Source organism: Nelusetta ayraudi, unplaced genomic scaffold (genome assembly GCF_046127955.1).
Source record: "Nelusetta ayraudi isolate G7.1 ecotype Tasmania unplaced genomic scaffold, CSIRO-AGI_Nayr_v1 ptg000017l, whole genome shotgun sequence".
Taxonomy (NCBI): domain Eukaryota; kingdom Metazoa; phylum Chordata; class Actinopteri; order Tetraodontiformes; family Monacanthidae; genus Nelusetta; species Nelusetta ayraudi.
Genome location: NW_027466067.1, coordinates 407658 through 433530, shown reverse-complemented (window position 1 = coordinate 433530; position 25873 = coordinate 407658). Strand labels below are relative to the sequence as shown.

At 40.9% G+C, this 25873-nt stretch overlaps 1 protein-coding gene across 1 annotated transcript; it reads right to left on the bottom strand.

The window, feature by feature from the left end:
- Window positions 1-385: 385 nt before the first annotated feature.
- Window positions 386-25348, bottom strand: klhdc8a (kelch domain containing 8A). Its single transcript, XM_076024412.1, has 8 exons — window positions 25023-25348; window positions 16011-16188; window positions 13044-13254; window positions 9740-9904; window positions 9429-9647; window positions 3879-3980; window positions 3181-3329; window positions 386-1573 (listed from the first exon to the last, which is right to left on the bottom strand). Exons 2-8 carry the CDS (start codon window positions 16173-16175, stop codon window positions 1520-1522), a joined length of 1065 nt encoding a protein of 354 aa, XP_075880527.1. The 5' UTR covers window positions 16176-16188; window positions 25023-25348; the 3' UTR covers window positions 386-1519.
- Between the last annotated feature and the right edge of the window lie 525 nt (window positions 25349-25873).

Below are 25873 nucleotides of genomic sequence, written 5' to 3'. Positions count from 1 at the left end.
CAGTCCAAAAACATGCATGTGAGGTCAATTGAACACTCTAAATTTTCCGTAGGTGTGCATGTGAGTGTGAATGGTTGTTTATCTCTAAGTGGCCCTGCGATGAACTGGCGACCTGTCCAGGGTGTCGTCCTTCGCCCTAAGACAGCTGGGAGAGGCTCCAGCAGACAACCGTGAAACCCTGATGGGTATGGAAGATGAATGAATATGTTGGTATTTAGGGAGGTTTAAAGTTATTATGAACATACATCATATACATCTTTTCAGAAAAAAATATATTCCCCAACTCTGTCATTGTAAGTCAACTGTCCATCTGATGATTACACTGACAGTTTCAGGTTTGTTTGTTTTTTTGTAACAGCACACAAGGACTTGATGGCACCCATAGTACTGCACTATTCTCTCAGTTTATTGTACTTCATTGTAAACGCCTTACAAACTGTTATGAATTTACGCATGCATTTACTCCCATCTAGTGGACAATACGTGCATGACAACTCATTAAGAGATAGAAAGAAAGAAAGAAAGAAAGAAAGAAAGAAAGAAACAGCCTGAGCCAGACTGACGCAAGCTTGGAAGTAGATCTGCCATCAGTATACAAATCTGTGATTACCATGTAAGAGACCTGATAAATGGCACAGGACAGTGCATGGACACATAAGATATAAATATAAGAAACAATTCAAATCAAGCTTGTATTGCTGCAGGAGTAGCTTCTAAAAGGTCAAACTGAATAAACTTGTTTATGGTCAACAGTAAATGTGTACTTATGTACGTCCACAGAGTCAACAAAAAACATTATCTCGTCATAAATTCGGTCCATTCATACACACTAAGATCATACCCACTGTTATGGTTACATTAAAGAATAATAATACCTCATTCGCAGCGTATGGTACATTCAACCGGTAGTTAGGTGATGGTTGATGGCGAAACTGTCTCTCACTCACTATTCATTGCTTCATTGTACGTGGATTACATGGAGTTTCTGAGTGTCGAGATGTCATTCAGAATCTTTCATACCGGCCCTTTAAAACGCGCAGCAAACACATTCACTTTCTTGTTGGTCAATGATGACCAAACCAGAACAAACAATAAATATATTTCGCTCTTGTCATCAAACTAAATTAGAATCTGTAAAAATCGCATAGTCCGCATCACAGGTGAACACACGAAGAAACATCCAGAATGTGAGATGCATTGTGAGCGTCATAATATACATTCTGTCTCTATTAATTAGGTATATATTGAGCTACAAAAGTTTTCCTCCAAGTATGCACAACGACGTACAACGCAGAAGTGTCACACACACCAGTGTTAAGAAACACCCATCAGTCCCGAAGAAAGAGCCAGCTCCTCCACTGCGCTGCAGCGTCCACATAGCCCACCAGGGGGCAGTGTTAACTGTGACATCTCATCACATACGGAGGCGGATTCCTGAAACCAGGGGATGTTTCCGCTTGCCCTCATATGAAACAGGAAACTATGTGGCAGGTGTCGTCAACACTTCCGGTGGCCACTGTTACAAAAACTCTTCTTCTTTGACATACAGGATCTCATGGGCAGAGCTGGGGACCTGAAGCAGAGAAGCACACAAAGACAGTGCCTCAAGTCTGTATCGTAACATTCAGTGAAAATGTCACCTTGGCTGTAATAAAACTCATTACAGAACTTCAAATCTCTCCTCAAAACCCACCTGTTTAAACTGGCATTAATTGGAATATTAACTATTTTGTTTTCTATGTGAAGTGTCTTTGAGTGTCCAAAAGAAGCTATATAAGTCTAATAATAATAATAATAATAATAATAATAGTAATAATAATAATAATAATAATAAAGGTCTTTGACAGACTCATTTAACTCCACACAGAGTTCAACACTGGCATTTGAATAATACAAAAGTGGCAAAGTCAGTGAAGAAAAGCAAAAATGACTTAGACCAGGCATGAGCAAATTTGAAGAAATTATATATTAACTGTGAGTAAGTCACAAATTAGCTGCAAACTTATGCAAACAAAAGGCAAGCACGAAGACACTGGATCATCACAGAGGTGAACAGCCAGGACTTAAATTTACTCATGTCACTGCAGTTTGTGTGCTTGGACTTTAAAGAAATAGCTGATCAGTTTTATCAGTGTTTTAAGACTTAAGCTTTGCTACATGAAAGGCACCTAAATGGTATCCATCCCACACTCAATGTTGAAGTCGCAGCGAGTATGAAGCCTTCCAGCGCATTGGGCAGCGTCAGATATGAGTTGTATTGTTTGAAAGTTTTCTGGCGTTGTCTGCACTAAACTGACAGACGAGAGGGGAAACAGATAATATTATGCTGATTATTTTACAACCACAATGTTTTACAATATTTTAATATTACTATTCATTTCATAAGAGAATTTTTACTTCAATATTACATAAATTTGTGTTATAAATGGTCATTTTAGGTTGTTTATTAATGCCCGCGGAAAATCAACTTTCAAGCCGTGGAATCAAGACTTGCTCTCCGCAGAATCAGGATTGTTCTCAGCGGAGCTGCAGATTCCTGGTGGGACTAATTAATTTAGCAGCAGCTTTCTTTCTTGTCACACAGTGACACAAAAGTTATCGTGCACTGTGACGTCAACGCGATTCCACTTCTCCACCTGCCCCCACTCAGCTAATTAGCACACCTGAAGTCCCCACGCCTGCCATCAGCCTAGCTCAGCACTCAGTCCTCTAGCGGCTAGTTCTTTGCCAGGTGCCTAGGTCAACACACTTTAAAAAAAAATCAAAATTTGTGGCAATTCTGTTTTGGCAAAATCATTATTTTATTATTATTATTTTTTTTGGAGGGCAAAGTCTATTATAACAATCATCTGCCAACAGTGGTGAGGCCAGTGTGGTCGTGTACTCTCTCTGAGCCTTTCTTTAAAATCAAGAACAAATGAATGATAAGTCAACAACTGTTTCGTTGTCAACCGTTAAAACTCCCACCACCACTAACATAATTTCGCTCACAGGATACAGCTCACTTCTATGCTTTACATGATCATTTGTAATGCCTTCTGCTCAGTCATAAAGAACCAATCGATCAATTTAACCCAATTAAGCTGAACAACAAGTTGTAAATTGTTTCACCAACACACTGCTGATGTTACATGGACTGAGAAGATGATATCTGTTATCTGTTGTGTTATTTAAGTTTACCTGGTTGACTCCTCCCACAACGAGGAGGCGGTCTCTGATGACGATGGAGGAAGTGGAACATCGAGGAAACGTCATGGGCGCCAACCTCTCCCACTTCTTCTTCTTAGGGTGAAAAGCTTCCACTGTGTCCAGGGCTGTTGGCTCATGGCCTGGAGAACACACACACACACACACACACACACACACACACACACACACACACCATTAACATCATCCAATAATGGCTACTGGTCTGGTCAATCTGATGTCAGGTCACTTCATTTGGCACCCTCGACATGGCAAGGGGGAAAAGGGAATAAAATAAATAAAGTGTGTAACAGGACACTTACCTTAGGGACATCTCATTGGCTACTGCAGTTTCTAGGTATATTGTGCGCATGTTATACCTACTTTGTGACAACAAACAAGTACTCTGTGGGAACAAATTGGTATTTCGTTGCCACAAATAAGCCCTTTTTGGGAACAAATTGGTATTTCGTAGTGTAACAAATACTGTAAGTACTTCATGGGAACATATTAGTATTTTGTCGGGGGGAAAAAAATTGTATTTTGCGTGCACATAATATCTATATTGTGGCCACAGTTTATGTACCCCCCACGTCAAGTCGGGGGCACCGTAGAAGACCTTTACGCATTTATATGACTTTGAAATGGATAGTACAACAGTGGGTTTACTTGACATCGTCAAACCCTCTCACCGAGTCCTCCGGCTACGATCATCCTGCCACGCAGGAATGCAGCAGCAAAGTCGGCCCTCTTTGTTTTCATGGTCAACGTCTCATCCGACTTCAGCCAGCAGCCTGTAGTGGAAGTGAGAGAGGCCCCAGTCAGCAGATGTGGTGTGTGTGTGTGTGTGTGTGTGTGTGTGTGTGTGTGTGTGTGTGTGTGTGTGTGTGTGTGTGTGTGTGTGTAACAGCTGAAGGTGAGGGCGGCGGCACCACAGTCCTCTTCTTTAGCCAGACAGGAGGCTGCTGAGCTTGTTTTCCCATCGTTGACCTGTGCGAACAGGTCAACCTCTAGCCAGCTGTGGCTAGGTACTGGACAGCACACACACAAAACGCTCAGCAAGGACACTTGCAGGTTAAGACCAACACACTCAGACTCAGACAAAAAAGAGAGGTTAGAAGGAAGCCTTAAGGTTCAAAATGGCTCTTTTGACTTTTAAAAGTAAAACAAACAAACACTGGAGCAGATAGTCAACACAGCTGACGAGCTAGCAACACATTGTAGTTCAGCACAATGCACAACAAGCTCAATGTGATCCCGAATCTAGTGAAAAGCCTTTGTGAAATCTATTTGGAGTTACCACTATTTACAATTCTATAATGTCGTATTTAAAATTCCATCAACAGAAAGTTAATCATTTACACCAATTTTCTTTTCTTTGTTGATCTAGACTAAGTGGTATGTATGTATACATGTGTGTCTTTCTATATTTTAATTAATTATAGATAGACATGTTTATATGTGTGTATATATATGTGTACATATATATATATATATATATATATATATATATATATATATATATATATATATACAAATAAACGTTAGTTGATTGATTGATTAAATGATTGATTGAATAGTAGCTATAGATACAACTTAAGCGTGTGTCGATATTGGCATAAGAGTCTCAAAATGTTGTAGCCTTTTATTTTCTTTCTTTTATGCATTTTTGGTATATGTAACTTGTTGCTTTAAGGACCTATGGGTCTGGAATGAGTTGACATGACTGTAAAGACAGTATATAAAGTATGTACAGTAAATGTAAAGACAGTATTAGGCTTTCCATCCATTCTCAGCGTTGCAGTGGGGCTCAAGCCAATAGAGCTGCTGCCTTTGGGGAGAAGGCAGAGTTACATCCTGGACAAGCCAAACAATCATGAAGGCTAGCACTCACAAATAAATCATTTTATCAGTTGCCAATCAAGCATATGGTGACCATGTAAAAAACAGTGGTTAGGCTGTGATCATGGAATGTTGATAAGCGTTGCTTCCCAGGATTAATGCAGATTATATTCCTAATTTTTCTTGTAGCATAATCATTATAAAACATAAATAGCTACATAGTGTGGGTAATATTGAATATGAAGACACAGACGGAAGGTGGATGTTTTCTACAGCCCCTTTCCCATTGGCCAAAAATCATAATGTACACCCGCAATGAATGGGCATTTGGTGGCAGTGGGAAAGGCTCACCGACCCGCGCCGAAACACGTCAAACAACCCGGCAAGCGACCAGGGTTGACATTGGCTCCTATCGGCTCGACTCTGATCGGCTTGCAGTGGGAAAGGCAGACCCGCGTCAGCATCACATTTTTTACCTGCCGCACGTGATGACGTTGAGCGTTATGTGCGCTAAGTCATAATATCGCGCCAGTCACGGCGTATATCACGTTCAAAATACACGGTGTCAACCCCCTAATTTCAGTGGGAAAGTGGCTTATGTGTTCTACAAACACGTTAGTTCTTCATCTTATGTGAGAAACCACTGTTCCTGTTTTAGGGAAATGTTTTCATTTTTCAAACCCAACACCACAGAAGAAAATTCAGTGCTGAAACACAAAGCTGCAGTAAACCTTGGGAGCAGTATGCAGCTATTCCCACAGTTCTTTTCTTTTCTTGCACCATGTTTTTTTTCCTTTTTGTTCATATCGTAAAAAGGGACTGCTCATATTGTTGCAGCCCCTCTAACCCACCTGCTGTCCTTGCTGCATCTCCCCCTTTGTCCTTTAACCTAAATTGCTTTTGTAAATAAGAGGCAGAGCAAAGAAAAAAAAGGAGGAAAACAGATGAATGCAGTGTTGAGAAGGACAGAGAGATAAGTAGCCAGATGGAGGGAGGGCGGTCTTCCTGTGTGTGTGATGAAGTGTGTGTTTCTGCTCCCTGACTGGCTAAATTACCAAAGAGAAGAGAACAGAGATCACAGCTGGCCGTCCGCTCTCCTCTGCTTTGTCCTGAAAATTCCCCTGTTACATATTTCACACTACTCTGGTTTTATGCAAACCCGAGTGCATGTACCGAAAGCTGGCGCGGAATACCTCTCTGCTTTGTGCTGTGGTGTTGGGACACTACGTATATAAAGAGAGCGGTCCAGACAAACAGACATACATGTTATCTGTGTTTGTGGTGATTGAAGCTTTTTTTTTTTCTCAAGAGAGGGAGCTGCAGCTGTTGAGTCATTAGACGTCATTAAATACGGACATTTCCACGAGCCCCAGCATGTTCCCAGGGGTTACGATTTTGGTACCTGCCTCGTTGGGGTTCGAAGCGAGCAGAGCTGAGACCACATGGGTGACGTAGCAACGTGCAGGGCACTGATTGGGTGATTGTTCTGACGAAAGGTGAGCGCGACTCTCCTCGAACAACCAACCCGCCATTTTTTTAAAAGGACATCAGCGATAGAGCGGCACTGTATTGTTTCAGCACCGATTTTTTTATTTATTTTTTTTTTTGAGAGAGAGAATTTTTGTTTTTGACAAATACTGGCTCTGAATATTTCCCCGTGGACCCACGATGAGGTCAGCCCTTTTTTCCCCCTCGTTACGGACGGCACTATTCGAAATGTTAGTGTTTTCATGGAGCAAATGGTCCTCCATGGATACGACCGCTCAGCTAAACAATGTCGCGAGAAGCTAAAAAAACTGAAAAGTGACTACAGAAAAATTAAAGACTCAAATAGCAGAAGTGGTGCTGCTCGTACGTCGTGGCGGTGGTATATATATATATCAATTCTGGGCATCGATTAATTTTTTTTAATCGCGATTAATCGCACTCCAATCCGGGAGTTAATTGCGATTTGAAGTTGCCGAAGGCATTCAAAATATGTGTGTGCAACATGAATAATGACCAGAAGTAAGTCCTTGAGGACGGGTTTCTGTTTATTATTCAAAATAAACATGCATAGTAGACAAGTTGGCTGGGGCAACATGTAACCATCAGGCAATTTGACACACAGGTCTGTCTTATGTGGACAAAGTTCTTTCATGAACTACCTGGAATGACCAACAGACAGCTGTTCCGACCAGCGAATTGTTTACGTCCCCCCCAGCGTAACTCGGACAGACTGGGCCAGGCATAAAAAAAGAAAAAAAAAAAAAAAAAGCATCCGTGCTGAAATATTCATTGCTCGCTCACTATTGTGGCGGCCGTGGGGAGCTGGATGCTCCCCTCGAGCCGCAAATAATTATGGGGGAATTAATTTTGGGGAGTTCTGTTAATTGCTGTCGTTGAACTGCAAGTGTGTGAGTGTCTTTGAGTGTGTTAGTGCTGTTAGTGCATCAACCCGCATCAACTACCTGTGTGCTTCAAAGACACAGACTCATTGTTCCCACTGAAAGAGGGCAAAATAAGGTAGCGAGATTTGCAATCACTTTATTGCCATCACGGAACAGATTTACTCACAACGTTGAGACAGTATTAATGATTCATTAACACAAAGCTGTCCAAGGTGCGCAGTGATGATAAAAGCTTTTGACCAATGTTGATCTGTTCTTTATTTAATTTGAGGAATTGGACAAGGAGGCCTTCAAATTAGGGCTGCAACTAACGACTATTTTTATAGTTGACTAATCACTGACTATTGAAACGATTAGTCGACTAATTGGATAATTATTACATTTTTCCTAAAATTAGCACGAGGTTGCTTTAATTATGTGGCAAATAATAAACACACACACACACACACATATATGTATATACATATATATGTATATTTATATATATATATATATATATATATATATATATATATATATATATATATATATACATATATGTATGTGTATATATATATATATATATATATATATATATATATATATATATATATATATATATATATTATCAGAACATTCTGAAGAAAGAAACAGCCATTTGGCAAATATGCCCTTGTTTTCTTGTGCGCATTTTACAGCTGTTTAATACAGTTTATGGTTGTACATGTTGGAAAAAGTCCTTTTGTATGCCTTAATACTGCTAATATTCAATGGAACAGAAAAGAATATTGCTGATGTGTGATTGTAGATTGCAACATCCTTTGTGTGTGTGTGTGTGTGTGTGTGTGTGTGTGTGTGTGTGTGTGTGTGTGTGTGTGTGTGTGTGTGTGTGTGTGTGTGTGTGTGTGTGGATATTGCAGATGGATAATAAAGCAATCTGTTTCTGGATCTTGTAATTTAAAACGCTCTTCATCCCACAGCCGTTACTACGCAACTCACCCCACTCCTTCTCCCATCTCATCTCCACCAAAATTAGATTGGAGAGGCAGCATCCCTGAGTATGAGTGAGTGAGTGAGTGTGTGTGTGTGTGCATACTTATGGTGATATGCACGACTGCTTGCGACCATGTGTTTGTTGGTTACTCTTTTCCATCCACTTCTTTCTCCTTCTACCTCTCACGCGCCAGGCTAACTCTCTTACAATTATCGTACATTATCTCTACAGTGCACTTTTATTTGGACTTTTATATATAAACAATCCCCAGGTTGAAGATGGCATACCTGGCCGCGCAAAATGACTTATCGATTTCTCTTCTCCTATATTCCTCTTTCCGGTCCCTTCTCGATTTACTCACCCTGCTGCTACTGGGGGCGTCTCTGGCTGCATAAGATGCTTCTGACATTTCACTTTGCTACGGGACAAAGTGTAGACAGAATGAAATGAGGTGAGAAATGCTGGATGTTAATAGATGCTGTGCATGTCCAGTTAAAATGAGGATGGATAATGTGAGAGAGCAGATGAGGGTATTTTTCAGCGCCGCACGGCCTCAAGTAACAATCATCGTTTCAAGTATGCTTCCTTCAACTATGGTGGGTCTGAGTGGGCTGATGAATAGGAAAATGTTCCAGTGAAGCAAATGGATGGCAAAAATTCAGACAGATACCGCATCTATATGGTACTACAACCACTTCCTCGTCTCCTCGACTGAGGCTTTCTCTCTATTTATACTCCGAAATCTGAATATAAACACCCCCACAAATGCTGCTCAGATTGAAGCCACAGGTGTCTGCCATCTCCTGGTGTAAAGTAGTAACTACTTTCAGCACCATACTTGCCGCTATGGCTTGTTTAATTCAGCAATGACGCTTGTCACAATTTTGCGACCGTGGCGCCTGAAAGGTTAAGCTTTAACCAATATAAAAATCATACATCTGGCCAAATTTTACACACTGGACCTTTAAAATGTGTCCGCTGAGTAAACATAATTCAACCTGAACCTGGAAAGAAAAAAAAAAAAAGTGTTTCAGTACCTTGGCTGGTATCAAAGATGTTGACATTCTTGGTGAACTTGGAGCTCTGGTGTCCTCCTCCCTGACGAAGGCCTCCCAGCAGACACAACCTCCCGCTGGCGTCCCATATCACGCCTCCGTACGACCGTTTGCAAGGCATCGTGGGAAGCGTGCTCCAGGAGCGTGACTCGGCGTCGTACAGCTCAAAGGCCTTGACCGGCCGTTTACACTGGCGGCCACCTGAAACATTAAAATCTCCTTTGCTTGCTTGGCACGATCACTAGTGCGCGCGCGAGTCCAGTTGGGAAGTTGAAAGTCGGCTTTTTTTTCACCTGCCACATAGAGCTTGTTGGCCAGCAGGTACGTGTTGGCGTCGTAGCGTGGGGTGGCCATCGGGGGCAGCAGAGCCCACACATCCTTACGGAGGTCGTACTGCTGCAGGATGTTGCGAGGGAGCAGATCGGCACCCATTCCACCGACCGCGAGGGCCCGACCATCTGCAGTACACAAACACAAAGACCCACAAAGCCTTGACTGAAAGGGGTAAACACACACACACACACACACACACACACACACACACACACACTATGTGTAGTGTATCATATGAATGGTATCACATGTCAAAGATTATTCACTTTTCACTCCAGTCTGTCTTGCACTTGTTTCTTTTATTGAACTGTTTGTTTCTGTAGATTTCATATTATTTTGCATGTTAGAGAACAGGTTGCTGTTAGTGTAAGTCAGGGGGGGAAACATGGGACACACTCTAATAGTTGCAGTATTTCGAGCAGAGCCAGGGGGTTAGATCGGAGTTTTTTGTCAGTACTTTGTTTAAAAATGTTTGTTCTTAAATCTTTGTTAAATGTTCAATTCAATCTTAGTTTGAATCTTTTAAATCTTCTTTCTCTCCGCAAAAATCGCATCACCCAATAATTAAAAAAAAAAATCCGACTTTTCACTGCTTGTGAAGCAGCGACTTCGGATGTCGACTTCTCTTGACTTCACGATGGCCATGTCTGCTGTCTGCCGGTGGTGGTGTTGAGTACCTTGAGTTCCATACGTGATTTCTGGTCGCATTATAAAAAAGTGTTTGTTCCACCTGGATGGTTCCTACCCGATGTCTAACTTTGGCAGGGTGAGATACCACAGACTGCGCAGAAGTGCTCGCACCGTGAGGCCAACGGAGGAATTGCAAAGTCAGCTTGTTTGATTCAATAATGAGAGCCCACAAGCTACAAGGGGCCACAAGGAACGTGTTTTTAGAGACAAGCCGAGACAAGGACACTTGAAATCAGTTGATGAGCCGCAGTTGTTTTCGAGTGGAGTGATGTCCCACATCACCTCAGTATCACTGGCTATTTGGCACTTTTTCATTTTACAATTATTACCTCAAATTCTTGATTATTTAATTATTATTTGATGAACTGATTTGCTGATGAATGATTGTGCAGCTGAGAAAGTGAATTTTCTTAGGGATGAATAAATTACATCTATCTATCTATCTATGAACAAATAAAATTAATAAACTAGTTAATAGCTTGCAAGTAAAAGCCAAACGCTGAACAATGGACATCAGCAGTGGCCACGTGATCTTTATGCAGTGTGTGTGAGGAAAAAAATGGTGCAAAGCTGAAGTTTGTGACGAGTCATGAGACTGTGACAGACATGGAGAGGACATGGAGTGCAGGCCAGCAAGCAGGCAGAGGAATAGAAATGAGCATATGCCCACGTCTGGCACTTTGGCACAACACCTCTAGCATAAGAATGATAGTAGGCGAGAGTGTCAACGCAAGAAGAGACACAGCCCGACTATATTAAAAAAAGGACCTCAAGGGAAAACACTAGTTTCACTAGGTCCATTTTTTTGTTCAGGTTTATGATCATGACCTTTTACATCCAATCAAAGTGTGTGAAAAAGAGAAAAAAAAAAGAAAAGAAAAAAGTTTCCAGACACTTAATATTCATTTCAGGACACAGAAAAAGTTCATTACCTGAAGATCATTATCTCATATCTTGAAAGTAATGATTCAACAAATGTCAATAAAAATGGGCGCCCGAGGTCGATTAGGCAGGCTCTCTATTCTAAAATGCCATATTTGTTTTAATTTGGCCCGATCGATCTTTTTTCCAGACTATTTGTCTTGTTTTCAGCAGGTGGGGGACGAGCTTGGCTGGGGAATCACAAGCAGTGGGAGCTCAGCATTGAAGATCGATGAGGGAGAGGAACGGTGAGGCCTGTACATGGCCAGTAACTTACAGCATCTTCCTGTTTACCAGCAGACGCTGGCAAGACGCACCATTGTACCGCACTGAATGCAAATACCATTTGAAAAAAAAAAAAAAAAGTTATCCTATACAATTTGTGTGATTCTTTGCAGAGTATTCAAATAAATGAACCAAGCAATATCATAGAAAAAATGTAAAGTAACAAACAAGTGCAATGCAGACCTGCAAAACAACAGTCTAAAATAATGTGTGAACCTTTTGTCATTCTGATGAAAACCTGTGTGGTACCATTCTGTCAGCTTGAAATGCTGATAGTCTGATTAGCTGGTCCCTACCTTCATCACTTTTCTTCTCCGTTCTCTTGAGCATCAGCAAGTGTTTCACCAGCTTTTAGATATTTTTTCATTTCACGTCACTGTGCAAATGCTATATTTGTTTTTTGAATGTATCCTTTTTATTATCTGCTCAGTTTTCATTGTTTTCTTCCTCTTGGCCAAGTCATCACTGTACATATCGACTGAATTAATTGAATCTGTGTAAGTGGTCTGTATGTACTATGAGTCCCATGCATTCCTTGGCACCTTTGCGCACAGATACCTAATTAGAAAATGTACCTTCAATGTAAAAGATCAAATAGCAACAAACATTTCTTTTCAGAGTTTAGTAGTGAACTCATATTAGGCAAATTTAAAGATGCATTTGTCAACACCAGCAGCTGAGTGGGCCGCTGAAAGCTTCATCATCCATCACACTCTTTAACAGTTTACCTTTAACTTTTTCCTCATTATTTAATTCAATTACTGATTACCTTTGTCCAACTTTTTAATCTAAAACCCCAGCTCTGCATAACTTCTTTCAGCTCCACTCTAATTGCAGTTTCTAGACATGTTAAACACACAAATTAATTGCTGCGGCCAACAAATTTTTTTTTCTAATCAAATCATTAACTTAATGTATTACAAATTACTTTTGCAGATGAAGGACTGGCAGAATAACAATCACCCATAACGGAAATTAACCCCCCCCCCCCACCACCACAAAAAAAAAAAGATAAAATGTGTATCTGTGAATTTCATTTTCAATGTTTAATGCATTTAATTGTGTTACGCTGGAGTGCTTACAAAGCTAACACAATTGTTACATTACATCAGATTCTCTATAAACCACAAACAAACAAAATGAAATCAAAATGAAATATTAGTAAAGTAAGTAATTAAAGGGCACATTTTTTTTATTCCAAGGTCCCTGGGAATCTGTTTTTCATCTCGCTTCTCCCTTACATCCCCTTTGAATTTAAGCTTTACACACACATTACCTCATGGTATTTGACCAACGTAAGCACGATGTATGAGCCTCATGCTTACTCAACCTTTCAGCAGTAAACAGCAGTCTTTCAGCAGTCTGTACCTTTCACAGTGATTGACACACCCATCAGCGCTTCCCTCAGGGAGCTCCTCTTCCTCCACCTGCCTTCCTCTGTGTTGTACATCTCCACCACCTTCAGGGGGCTCTGGTCCTCTCCCACGCCTCCCACCACAAGGATCTGTTTCCCTAGCACGGCGACAGCTGCACCAGCACGAGCAGTGGGCATGGGGGGCAATCTGAGCCAGCGGTCACCCTGCAGAGATTCAGCAGAGCTGCACCAGACTGAGGAGAAGCACTCACATGAAACACAATAAAAGCGCTTATATAAGCAGCCAAATATGATTTGCCCATTTCTCATTTACACATCACAACACTAATGTTAGTGTTTTCTTGTTTTTTTTTTTTTATAGTACAGTGCAAAGTGCAGGCCATATTATCAGCAAAATTTGATTTGCACTACCACTCACAAAGATTTTTAATTTCATTTTCAGTTTTGTTTTTTCCCTGCCATTTGCTCAGTCTTGTTTTGCGTATCTCCTTATTATTACTTATTTTACACAATTTAAAACATACAAGTCTCTCGAGAGAACACAGTTTTCGCTGTCTGTAGAATGCGTGTGTGTGCGGCTATTATTATGCACCTACCCCTTGCCGTGCTATGCTCTGGCAAGATGAAAAATTAGCTAGTAGCTTATTTTGTACACTTTCAGCCTAGCACTACTACGCCGTTGCAGCAGCATTCACGTCCCTGTCCTGGGGTTGGGATGAGGTGATATGTTACCGTCGCAATACAGCGTCAAAAAACAATCACCACACGCCCCATTCAGTGCTTGGGTGTCGTGCGTTTCACGCACAAGCACGGTCGTCATGCGGCCATCATTGAAAAACGGAGCCTCACGAGACCAATAAACCTTGACATGCGCAACGGCCGACGATTGATGAAGTGATTTACATTGAGCCAAATGTGTGCCTTGTTGTTTAATGTTAACGTTCACTAAACACGAGGGTTGCACGTCTCTCTGTGGTAAACAATTTGATATGTATCTAGATAAACAGGTTGCGATTCAATTCAAATCAATTCGATACGTGCGATTTGATGCCATTATAAATATTTGTTGTAGATATTTTATAAAACAAACATTCATTGCACTAAGAACGTTCTTTTCAAATATGACCAAATTCTTATCAAAAAAAAGACCAAATATCTCAAAGCATTGTGCCTTTATGGCACTTATTTTTAAACATTGACCAAAAACAGGCAACACAAGTGCAATATCGTAGCCTGAGCAATGAGCATGAGGCCTTAGAGGATTGTTGTTGGACTATAAGTTTCTCTTGGAAGTAAGGGTAAGTAAGTGATTTACGCATTATGCGTGTGACTGTTGAGGTGCGGTAAGTGAGACCCAGAGGCGAAGGCGAGTCAAAACTTTTATTCTCCACACTTCCAAAAACAACTACGTACAACCCCGGCATGCTACCGTGCAACCCGGAACATAAACAGTGCTCCTTCCGCCTCCCTCATGCCCTCTTAAAGGCACCACCACCTGGGTGAGTGTCTTCCCTCTTCCCATCTTTGTAGGTCACTACATGACAATGAATAAACCTTTACATTTAATCCCGCTCTGAGAGGAAGGGCGTGTGTGCGATTCATTAGCTGCCTAGGTGTGGAGTGGTGTCTCCTCTCTGCTCCTCTTCTCACTGCAGCGCGCGGCTCAAGGCTGTGACCGCCTGTGACTACTTTGGGCCGGGAAAGGGGCTTGGGGCAGCACCCGCTGAAAACCGGAACGTCTGAGGAATGACATGTGCTTTCATGTCAGTCTCCAAAATACCAGAAAAGAGGAAAAAATGAAACCAGGAGTCGCTAGATTTGTCGCTTGTCGCTTTTGACCAAAATAAAAGTCACTATGGGGAGTTGGAAAGTCGCCAAGTTGGCAACAGTGCAGCTAGGCAGCTGCGGCGTTTCGCGAGCAGTTTCAGGTGACGGTCTAGTGTTGTTTGAGAGACGCTGACGCGCGTGTGATGCCGCCAACCAATTGAAAGTCTTGCGATACCCGATCCATGACTCTATAACCGATTCATCGAGGAATTATATATCTATATCTGCATCTACTATTTATATATATTATTATCAGCTACTCTGGCTACTTCTATCTCTATCTCTACATTTGTTTTGTATTTCCTTCTCACCCCAACTGGTCATATGCAGATGACGGCCCTCTGGAGTCTGGATCTACTCTAGGTTTCTTCCCACAGGGGAGTTTTTCCTGGCCACTGTAGCACTTTGCTTGCTCTGGGGGCCCAGTTGGTGTACAAAGCGCTTTGAGACGGTTTTTGGATGTGATTTAGCGCTTCACAAATATAAGTTGATTGATTGATTGATTGAATTAATTGATCATTTAAATAGATTTATGAGACTGCTACCGATGCAACCGTATCGCTTGCTTCCCGAACCAAATATCCGGTCGCATCAGTTAATCGTTTACAACCCTACTAAATACCATTAAGGTATATAGTGAATGCAACTGTGCTTATTGCAATCGCTACAGTTTTACAGTGAATGTGTAGTTCTGTCAACAGTAATTATTATTGTAGGGCAGTGTCTGTGGGCCTCTCAAGACTTAAGTGTGAATGCAGGCTCCCAGCCTGTAGCGCACTATAAAAATAAATGCAAGCCATTACTATTTGTTTAATTCTTTATTTTATTGATTTCACTTTTATTGTTATTGTGACAAATGCCAGAAAGGATTTTGATATATTCCACTATCCACTTTTTTTTGGAGCGCATAGCTATGTCATACACTTTGAATAACTTCATTGCGGTTGTTTTCATGAACTCAAGCTTAGAAAACATTCAACATTTCCATATAGCTCTGCCATAATCTTGTGTTCATTGACGTGTATTCTTTCTTTGGCTGTACACCTTACAACCAAAAATACACGCTTACAATAAGTACTGCTCAAGTAATTGATAAAAAAAAACTAACATTGCAACATCCGGAAGTACAGTACCTCAGGAGAGTAGAGTTCCAAGGCAGGGCAAGGCTTCCCAGCAGCATCGCAGCCTCCCAGCATGTACATCTGACCCCCCACCTCAAACAGAGAGTGGTACACACGTCCGCTGGACAGTCGTGCCAAGCTCTGCCAGTGAAACTCGTGGGCCGACGGTACCGCCATGTCTCACTGGAGGCTGTGGAGGAAGAAAAAAATGGAGGTCAAGAGTCAAGATTAGAAGGGGAGGATGATTAGAAGTCGGCGGAGGGAGGCTGGAGGCGTGAATTGGCGAGCAGACCCCTGGGTGTGGAGTGGGTTGGCTATTGGAGGGGTGAAGCAGACGTGAGTGGTAGGAGTCTTGCATCAGTGTTAAGTGTAGGATTAACTGGCAACTCCTTGGAGGAGCTCCTCCGCCTACCAACAGCACCCTGAAGAGGAAGACGAGGTGAAAATGTATCGAGCAGCGAGCGGCAGAACACTGCCTGATTCTGCACGGAGCCGCAATATATACCTGCAGCCGATTGACAGTCAATGTGCATCATGCAAGTCTGTTGCGCAGTTATTGGGATAGTTTTTTGGAATACCATGAATGAAAGAATGTTCAGCATGTTCAGGCTGGTCAGACTTAAGTATACAAGTAGCTTTTAATCTGCAATGATTCAGATTTAATTAATGACATGCAGTCTGAGGCGAAGACATGAGAAATTAGTTGAGAAATAATAGTGAACAGATTTGTGGGTGTTTTTTTGTTTTTTTTGTTGCAAAAAACAAACAAAAACAAACCAACAACAGCAACAACAAAAAGCAAGAAAACAACAACAACAACAACAACCACAAAGACCGTGTACTATTTGGTCGAGAAATATATCATTTCTGTTGTTTAGAGACAAAATCGAATAATTTAATTATTTTTCAAGAATAAAAACAATTAAAAACATTTATTACAATTATTTGATTGCTTAATACAATTAAATCTTCACTTGATGTGTTTATTTTGCAAAATGGAGCAAAAGAAGAGACAATTGGAGGGATGAGGACTCTTCCTCTTTTGAGGAAACCAAGCATGACTTTGAGACTGTAGGCAAACTGGAAACGACAATTAGAGGGCAATCCATCCCTCCGGCAGAGAAACAAAATTGACAGGAACTTGAAAGAAAGTTACAAGATACAAGATACTGGAATGACCCAGCAGTTGCAGTTGGTCCAAATACGAGATATTACGAGCCTAATTTGAGTGAGAAATTCCAGAATATTGAGGGTATAAATACATATTTCTGACAAGTGTTGTTGGAAAAGAATCCCCATTAAAAATATACTTAAACAAAAATATATAAACATGTCATATTGTGAATGTCGAACACAACATATAGCAGAGAGGTAAATTATCATTTGATTGTGGTTCCTGCTACTCAAACAAGGCTTCAGCACAGACGCGGAGCGCTACAATCCACTCGCTACTCTAAGTTTAAAACTTTCCTCCCTCATCACTGCCACTCTGCGGGCTGTTGTTGTTTCATTTCTGTCTCATCCCTCCGACGCTCTGCGCTGTTTCCTATGTGTAACCCACCTCTCCTGCCTACTCGTAAAGTGTATGGACTGCAGTGAGAAATGAGGAGGAAGTATGTCATCGGTGTGGGAGGAAATATCCCGAACGATCCCACAATGCACTGCACTGCAAACCTAATTTTGACTGCCTCGCCTTAAATGCACCCAGTATGAAAAGGTAATGCCTCATACTGGAGGTGCATACTGCCAGTCTGGAGTGGACATGGAGGAGCTTTTTTTTAGGAACTTACAAGGAGGTTACAATGAAACTGCCTGAAGTAAAGCCGCCATAATTAAACACTGTCCAATGAAGCTTGAGTAATACACGTCTCTCTCCTATACGCCTAGTTTTCATTTTGTTTTTTGTTTTTTTTATATATATTTTGCTGCTTATCCTCCTGTTTACAGATTGCATTTATTTACCTGCCACATCTTTGACCATTTCCAAGATGCGGGAGAAAGGGGAAACATAATGCAAGTGAGACTGTCCTTCGAAAAATTCTCTCCACATTGCCCTGCGTGAGGAGGGTTGGCATGGCAACAGCACAGCTTTTCCCAAGGGTCTACAGCTTTTGTTGTTGTTTTTTCCCATTCTTTCTGCACGTTTGCGCATCGCATGGCTTGTCGTTCATTAAGGCTTATGAGAAAAGATGAAAGCAAATAAAAGTCAGTGCCTAGCTATGAGGCTGACCCCAAAAGGCGTGCATGGTACTTGCTAACGAGGCAGGCCAGTTCTGTCATGGCCCCCAGTTTGAGGAGTGCATTAATTGCAATCTGTAACCAATTTGGTTCAGAGCATTTCTTTCGTTCTTTCTTTCTTTTTTTAAATTTACTGCTTGAGTAACTTGAGATCAACAGTGAGGCCACCAGAATCATGGCAAACCATTTACAGTCAGCTGGCCTCTACCTTGACTTAACTTAAATCAAATTAAAAGCATGATTCCCTGATCACTTTCCGTGCAGGGATATGGAATCACAGGAGTACCAAAATTAAAAATAAATGAATGAATAAATAAATAAATATAAAGAGGAAGAAATTAATAAATACAATTATTGCCTTTTCCCTTTTGTCATTGTGAAAGACAAATGACAGCGGGAAACAATGATAAAAGTTTTCTTTTGCTTTTGCCTTTTAGACCAGGATTAGTAGTCGACACCTGATCGCTAGCTCCTTGGCTAGCTCCTTGGCTAGCTCCTTGGGTTCATTTCCACTTCTTGGCTTCACGGTGCGGCTCAGTACGAGTGCGTTTCCACTGCAACTGTGGTTTACTGCAGCAAGACGGACCGAAGCTCCAAAGCTCCCTTGACATTTGCCATGCCTTCCGTTTCCCCGGATCAATATGTTTTACTTTTTTGTATTATGACTTGTTTCAAATCACTGTCCTAGCTGAGAAAATTAAGACGATGAAACCATCACTGGAGTCATAAAATCTTTTATTTTTAGACAAGAATATCCACACAACTCAAGTCCACACAAAGCACTACACAGTAACAGCTTCATTCAACAGATGTTGACTCGCATGCATTACAATCGCTAGAATAGAAGCGAAACTTAAAGAGTCAGAATCGCTGCCTCTTAAGTTTCGCTGTCAGCGAACACGAAACACAAACAGAACATTGAGTTAGCAGTGGTGGCTAACAATTTATCGACATGACACAGCAGTTGTAATTTGCAAATAGCCTTAATACGAAAAGTTGCTTGAGGTCACAAGGCAATCACAGTTCTTATACAATAGCTGTGGCCAACTATTCTCACGTTGCCCACCCGGCAGAGTCGAGACCGTCTCCCTCCCGTGACCCACTGGGCCGGTGGTACTTCACGTGCTTATGGCTGAACAAACCTCCAACATTTTTCTATTGTTCTAAAGTAAAAGCAGAAGGTGAACTCTGTCGTTTATCCACACCGTCTTTTCACGAGCGATCTTTCTTTCTGTTCGATTATACTGTATTTTTTTTTTCCCACAAGACTGAAATGGCAAAATTGCACCAAGCCAGCTGCCCCTGTGTACATACTGCAAATTAATCGAATTAGCAGGCTAAATCTGGAAACCACAGGCTGTCAGTCCTGTATTGAGGGAGCTGGGACTGAATCAGTTGTGGCTGCTTGTTGGACGAGGCTGCTGCAGAACATTTGGTGTTTCTCTTATCTGCCTTTAAACGACAGACAAATCACTCTGTCCAACCCCCCCACAACCCTCGCCCCTCCGTCTGGCATGGCTCTCTTTTTTCCGTTTTGTTTGTGAGTGTGTGTGCCAGCATTTTTGCTTTGCAACACAGCCTGCAGAACCTGAAGTATGTCTTCTCTCCTTTCCCATCATTTAAAATTACATATAATATGATATCATAGGATAAGAAATCATGTGATATCATTGCTACGTCTGAAAGCCTAGAGATTGGTATAAAGTGCACAATTAGTGTCACAGTCACTTTTTAGAGCTGTATTCTTTGAAATACACACAACTCAACGCATTCACGTCAGCATTATTTTCTGCTTTATACTCGCATGTACAGTATATGTTGCTTCAGCACTGCTTTGATGTCTTGGCATATTACCATGTTCTCATATTTTTAAGTAAAAGCAAAAAAAAAAAAACACTTCACACAGTGTGTGTATATGTATATATATATATATATATATATATATATATATATATATATATATATATATATATATATATATATACATATATAAATATATATATATATATATGTATATATATATACATATATATGTATATATATATATATATGTACATATATATATACATATATATATATATATATATATATATATATATATACATATATATATATATATATATATATAGATATATAGATATATAACCATAGTGTATTGGAAATAGGTACTGGTTGCTACTTCTTCCAACCTAACCAGAAATACTAGGGATGGGCATTAAAATGAATTTAAAGTCAGCTAACAGGGCCAATCAAAGTCCATTTGTCAATTAATCATGATGATACCTTTAATGTCTGCCCTCCACCCATAACATAATAAGATGCAAACAAATAAGGTGCAACTGAACTGCAAACAACATTTTATTAAATTAAACAGATTATCTGATTGGACTCACTTTACATAAAATGTAAATAAATATAACTAATTTGAGTTAGATTTCACTGCACATTAAAACAAATGTTTGAAAAATGTACTCTTCTCAAATCATTTTGTATATATTTTGCAATCTAAATTCAACAATAGTTGTATATTGTAATATTATATCCCCTAATAAACATTGCCAATACAAACTTTTGCTCTTTGACATACATATGCGCACATACACATTGCTGGATGTTCATGTGCGAAGTAGAAGTAGCTGAAGCGGCAAAGAAGCTAATCAGAAACCGCAGCTTCATTCAGCGCGCTGCGGTGCCAGGAGCCATGGAGACGAGACGGAAATAGACACAGACGCTTAGCAGAAAGATAACAGAAGCAGAGCTGAGAAAACAAAGCGGGATGTATGCACGGACATGTAGTTGCTACAATGAAGGAACATGTTTGGTTACATAAGGGCAATGTATATTGAATTTCCAGTGAACTGTATTGTGTCCCTGAAGCATGCTCCTCCCTTCCTCCCTCCCCCACTCCCTGGTTCACCCACTTGTATATTCAGGGCAAAGTGGTTATGCTTCCTTTCACCGACTGCTGTGTAGGAGTCAAATTAAGAGTGAGTTGATCCACTGTGGCAGCGCTTTGAAGGCTTGAGTGGGGAAACGAGCAGAGGAATATGATGTGCAGGAAGAGGGGAAATGGAGAATTGGAACGAGTGGAAGCAGCATTAAGGTGGGGAACGGGGAGTGGGGAGCAGAGTTAATGAACGGAGGATATTACAAAGAGGAGATAATGAGTGGGAGGGACAACTTAATGAGGGAGTCACAAAGACTAGGTAGCAATACTTAACGGGTTATATGGGGTACCGCCTTTATTACAGTGGGGAGACGGACATTTTAATCCCTCTGGCCTTAAAAGTAATTACTATATGATAGGGATAAAATGGTGTGACCTATCTACTGTCAGCAGAAATGGAATTAACTCCCAAACGCTTTTTTTTTTTTTTTTAAGTGCATAATCGTGTGTGTGTGTGTGTGTGTGTGTGTGTGTGTGTGTGTGTGTGTGTGTGTGTGCGTGCGTGCGCTTGCTGTACTTGGGGTCATTTAAAGATCTAAGTCGTTTACCTCCAGAGACAAACGTATTTTGTTCCTGGAGTAGGAGGGCTGTTGAAAATCACCTTTTCTGTGTGTAGATGATATTCCAGCATGGGTTCTGGGGAGTGTGTCCTGCAATATGCTAGCTTTAAAAAAAAAAAAAAAAAAAAAAACCTGCTCTACTGATAAACAGTGACAGAGCTCCATGCCGTGTGTGGTATCAGGCCAAAAGCTGTTTCTGCAGAGCTGCTTTTTTTTTTTAAACTTACTTTTATCATTCGATCTGCGAATGAAAAGCCACTCACACACGATATATATACAGTATATATAAACTGTAAAAAAAAAACAACAACAACAACATAATAGCCAGAGCTTTTAAATTGATCATTAGCACAGTAATTGGTTTCTGGTGAATCAAAATCCATTGGGGATTTTATTTTATTTCAAATTTTTTTGGTTGTTTTTTTTTTTTACAAAAGGTAAGAAATTTTGTGCCAGAAGTCATCAATCAAATTCTGACTTTGGAATGCCACTGACAATTAAAAATACCTGAACATCAGTCCTTGTCAGGCTGAGACAGCTCATTATCGCAACAGATTGTGGCCGATGGACACGTACATCTTTCTGTGACAGAATGGGAAGCTGTACGGATTGGCTGAACAACCGCTGAGCAGATTTCTGCCACTACAGTATGGTCAGCATGGGGATGCATTGATTTAACAGAACTTCACTGTATGATATATAGCGATTGACTGAAATTTATGAGGTTGGAGGCACGGAAGGAATCGATGCTGGCGTCGACAGCGATGGATATACCATTGTTTCTTTTTCTAACTTGTCTCGGTAGGATTGAAACCAGGATTTGCAGTTGGTTAAAATACTTCCTGTTGATTTTAAGGCATCATAATTTAACACACTCTCTCAGTTATTGCCGTTATTACTTATCCAGCACGCATTTACTCACAATCAATGTCTTGTTGATTTACTCACACTAAAGTTATTTTCTGAAAAAGGTCACATAATAAAAAATATTTTTTTTTTAGAAATAATTCATATTATGTCTACATTATGTATTCTTGACTCGGGAAGAAGCGGGTATGGAAGATGAATGAATGAGTTTTTGGCTTGAAAACGCCTTACAAGATTTCATCCAGTCTTGGGCCAGCATAAAATGCAACTGCTATTTAGCGACAAGAGCACTTTTTGTGGTCCTCCGTTGTAGTAGTTATGCAACTCCTAACTCTGCAACTCTGAAAGTCTGAAATATAACTAAAAGCTTGCACCGTTCACCAAAGGAACATTACTTAAATCTGCTGCTAGTTGTCGATACAGACATTAAATTCATGCCATTTTCTTTGTTAAAACCCAAATCAGATAGAATGCAAATCCAAATCATTCAACATGAAAACCTCAGACATCATACGATCCATCGATACGTTGCTCGGAGTTGTCAGTACACAGCCCTACTTCTTACAAAATGACTTTGCATTGTCCAACTTTATTTCTTACAAAGTGATACACTACTTGAGTTATTAATGTGTGATTTTTAGAGGTTTATTACATAACACTGACATGCACTATGAACCGCTACCTAACATTCTTATGCTACAGTCATTTAACCAGAGGATGTTAAAGCGATGAGGCCATCAGGAAACGCTCAGAGACAGCAAAGGCAATCTCCCCAAGGGAGCCGAAAAGCCCGAGAAATGACAGCCATACCTTTTCACATCTGAGCTGTGGCCGACCAAAGCCAGAGAAATGTTGTGGAATACCGAGAGAGTGACTTTTCAGATAAGGCTTTGATGACCTTTTGTATTCGCTGTCTCCGCTGTCACCCACACTGCTACAATAGATCCATCACGGTCCATCAACAGTTCATAGTTTGAAAAGCATGACAGCTGATGTGAACAACAGGGAAGTCTATTTACTTCGCCATTTTTACCTCAAATATAAATATTTACTTAATTGGCTTTATGGCGCCATGTAACCAATTAAGTGGAAGGATGGATATTTACTTTAGACCACATCTAAAAACTAAGAAAGAAAACCGTGAACCCCCTTTTTTTTTTTTTTTTAAGTCACAGTCTCTATCTACTTAATTCAGTCCTTCTCAAATAGTTTTTAAGCACCAAGCATGCGCACGCCCTCGAGACAACATGAAAAAACACTTAACTGGGCTGAAAAGAAAGGCAGAGAGAGACGTGCATAATAAGACAAATGAAAGTCTCCCGAAAGCTAAGACCAGGAAATATGACGAAGCGTATGTAGCGCTGGGCTTCACTGTGACTACAGTAGGAGACGGGGAAAGACTCTCCTGCTGAGTACATGCGGACTGTGTTTACTCTGCCTAAAACGTCGGCAACGGACAGCATGAAGGCAAATAAATTAAGGCGCCACTTAGGCCCTGTTTTCACTTGGTCACTTGTAACTGTTTTGGGGGATTGGATCACGAGAACGGATCTCGAAGCATCTGTTTGCACTTAGCATTAACATGCGTCTCGAGTGTGCCATTTGTGATTGCATTACAGAATACGAAAAACGCATGAAATGACCAAGTGCAAACAGGGCCTTACAGACAGTGCACCCCAATCACACTGATAAGCCGCTTGAGTTTGAGTCACAGAAACGTCGCGAATATTGTCAATCAATCAATCAATCAATCAATCAATCAATCAATCAATCAATTCAGGAAACCAGCGAGCACTGCTGTCTTCATATAATGAGGTGTGTTCTATACATTAATGTTGCTAATGTTGCTCCATTTGAACTTATCATTATTTCAAGATTTTATTTTTCAGCTTCAAACAGTTCAGTTAGTCGGTCAAAAATGTTTGTAGTTTAAATAAGGATTTTTTTTTTTTTTTTTTTTTTTTTGAATTTCAGGCAAATTGATGCACTTCAAATCTTTTCTGTTACAGACTGAAGAACAATGTTAATAAAGCTATTTGTTGTAAGTTGATCAATATTTCTTTTTGTTTTCTTTAATGTTAATGAGGAATCAATGTTATGCAGAGGTGTACTTGCAGAGGGGGGGGGGTATTTCTTCTTCCTAGTGGTGGGGCATAACAGAAAATAATTGAGAAGCACTCAGTCAAAGGCAACTGTCACTCCCAAATTATTCGCTCTCACCCAAAAACACGAACATTTCCTGAGGCCATGTATGACAAACTAAATACTGCTAGCCTAAAGTACTAGCTTCACTTTTCAACTGAGCCAGGACTCACAGGCGAACCAGGGACTATCTCCTGCGTGGAGGAGACGAAATATTAATGAATCCCCCACCGGCACGCACCCCCCCCACCTGCCGACACATTCACTTACTTTCTTATCCGTTCCGCGGTCCGGGCTCTCCGCCGGCGGAACGAGTCGCTTCTCCCTTCTCTCCCTCCGTCCGCCCGTCCCTTCTTCCGGGAAGCGAGAGCGGTCGTGCGGCTCCAGGCGGAGGAAGACTGGGGCGAACGAGGCAAAGCGTCGCTAGCTCGCTCCGCTCCGCTCCGCTCCGCGAGCGCTTGCCAAAGAAGCAGGCTGTACCACAACGGATTCACGTTCAGCGAGCCCGACATATCGCCGCTATGTGGGTCAGAGATGAAGAATTCATCTGCTCATTCTGCTTTTTCCATCACACGTTACAATAGCAACGCTGCGTTGGCACGAGCCAGTGAGAGAAGGAGATAAGCCGGTGTTGTGTGCTGCGATAATAGCCTATATTTGGCGAGGAGGAGATCTGCTCTATTTTGCTCCCTGTTTGGATTTTTTTTTTTAAAAAAAGAAAGAAAAAAAAAGAAACAAACAAACAAATAAAACAAATCTATGACATGGTGGGTATTAAACATACAGTATTCCCCTCATCTGAAACTAAAGCAGGCCTATAGTTGCTACACAATATGTCACAAGTCCTGTCTAGTGTTGCTAACTTTCATTCAGAAAAGTAAAGGAAGCCTCCTGCAGTGTCTGGGGCCATGACCATCGCAGGCCAGTGGCTCGCCAGTAGTGCTAAATCATAACTTAAAATCGGGTTTCAAATATATGGTTCACATAGATTGAACTGCTTTGTTACCATTAGGCATTAGAATTAAGCTGAATGTTTAAGTTGTAGTGAAATATTTTAATTGGACATATTTTTTTTACACAACAACCAAAGTGCAGGATGGATGGCTTTTACAAAGGAGTCA

What these genes read in the sequence shown, in the direction of transcription:
- klhdc8a (XM_076024412.1), bottom strand. Translation starts at nt 16,175, where the DNA reads ATGGCGGTACCGTCGGCCCACGAGTTTCACTGGCAGAGCTTGGCACGA. An exon ending in TGGAACTCTACTCTCCTGAG is followed by an intron (nt 13,255 to 16,010) that starts GTACTGTACTTC and finishes GAATCTCTGCAG; the next exon opens with GGTGACCGCTGGCTCAGATT. An exon ending in TGTGTCAATCACTGTGAAAG is followed by an intron (nt 9,905 to 13,043) that starts GTACAGACTGCT and finishes TGTGTACTGCAG; the next exon opens with ATGGTCGGGCCCTCGCGGTC.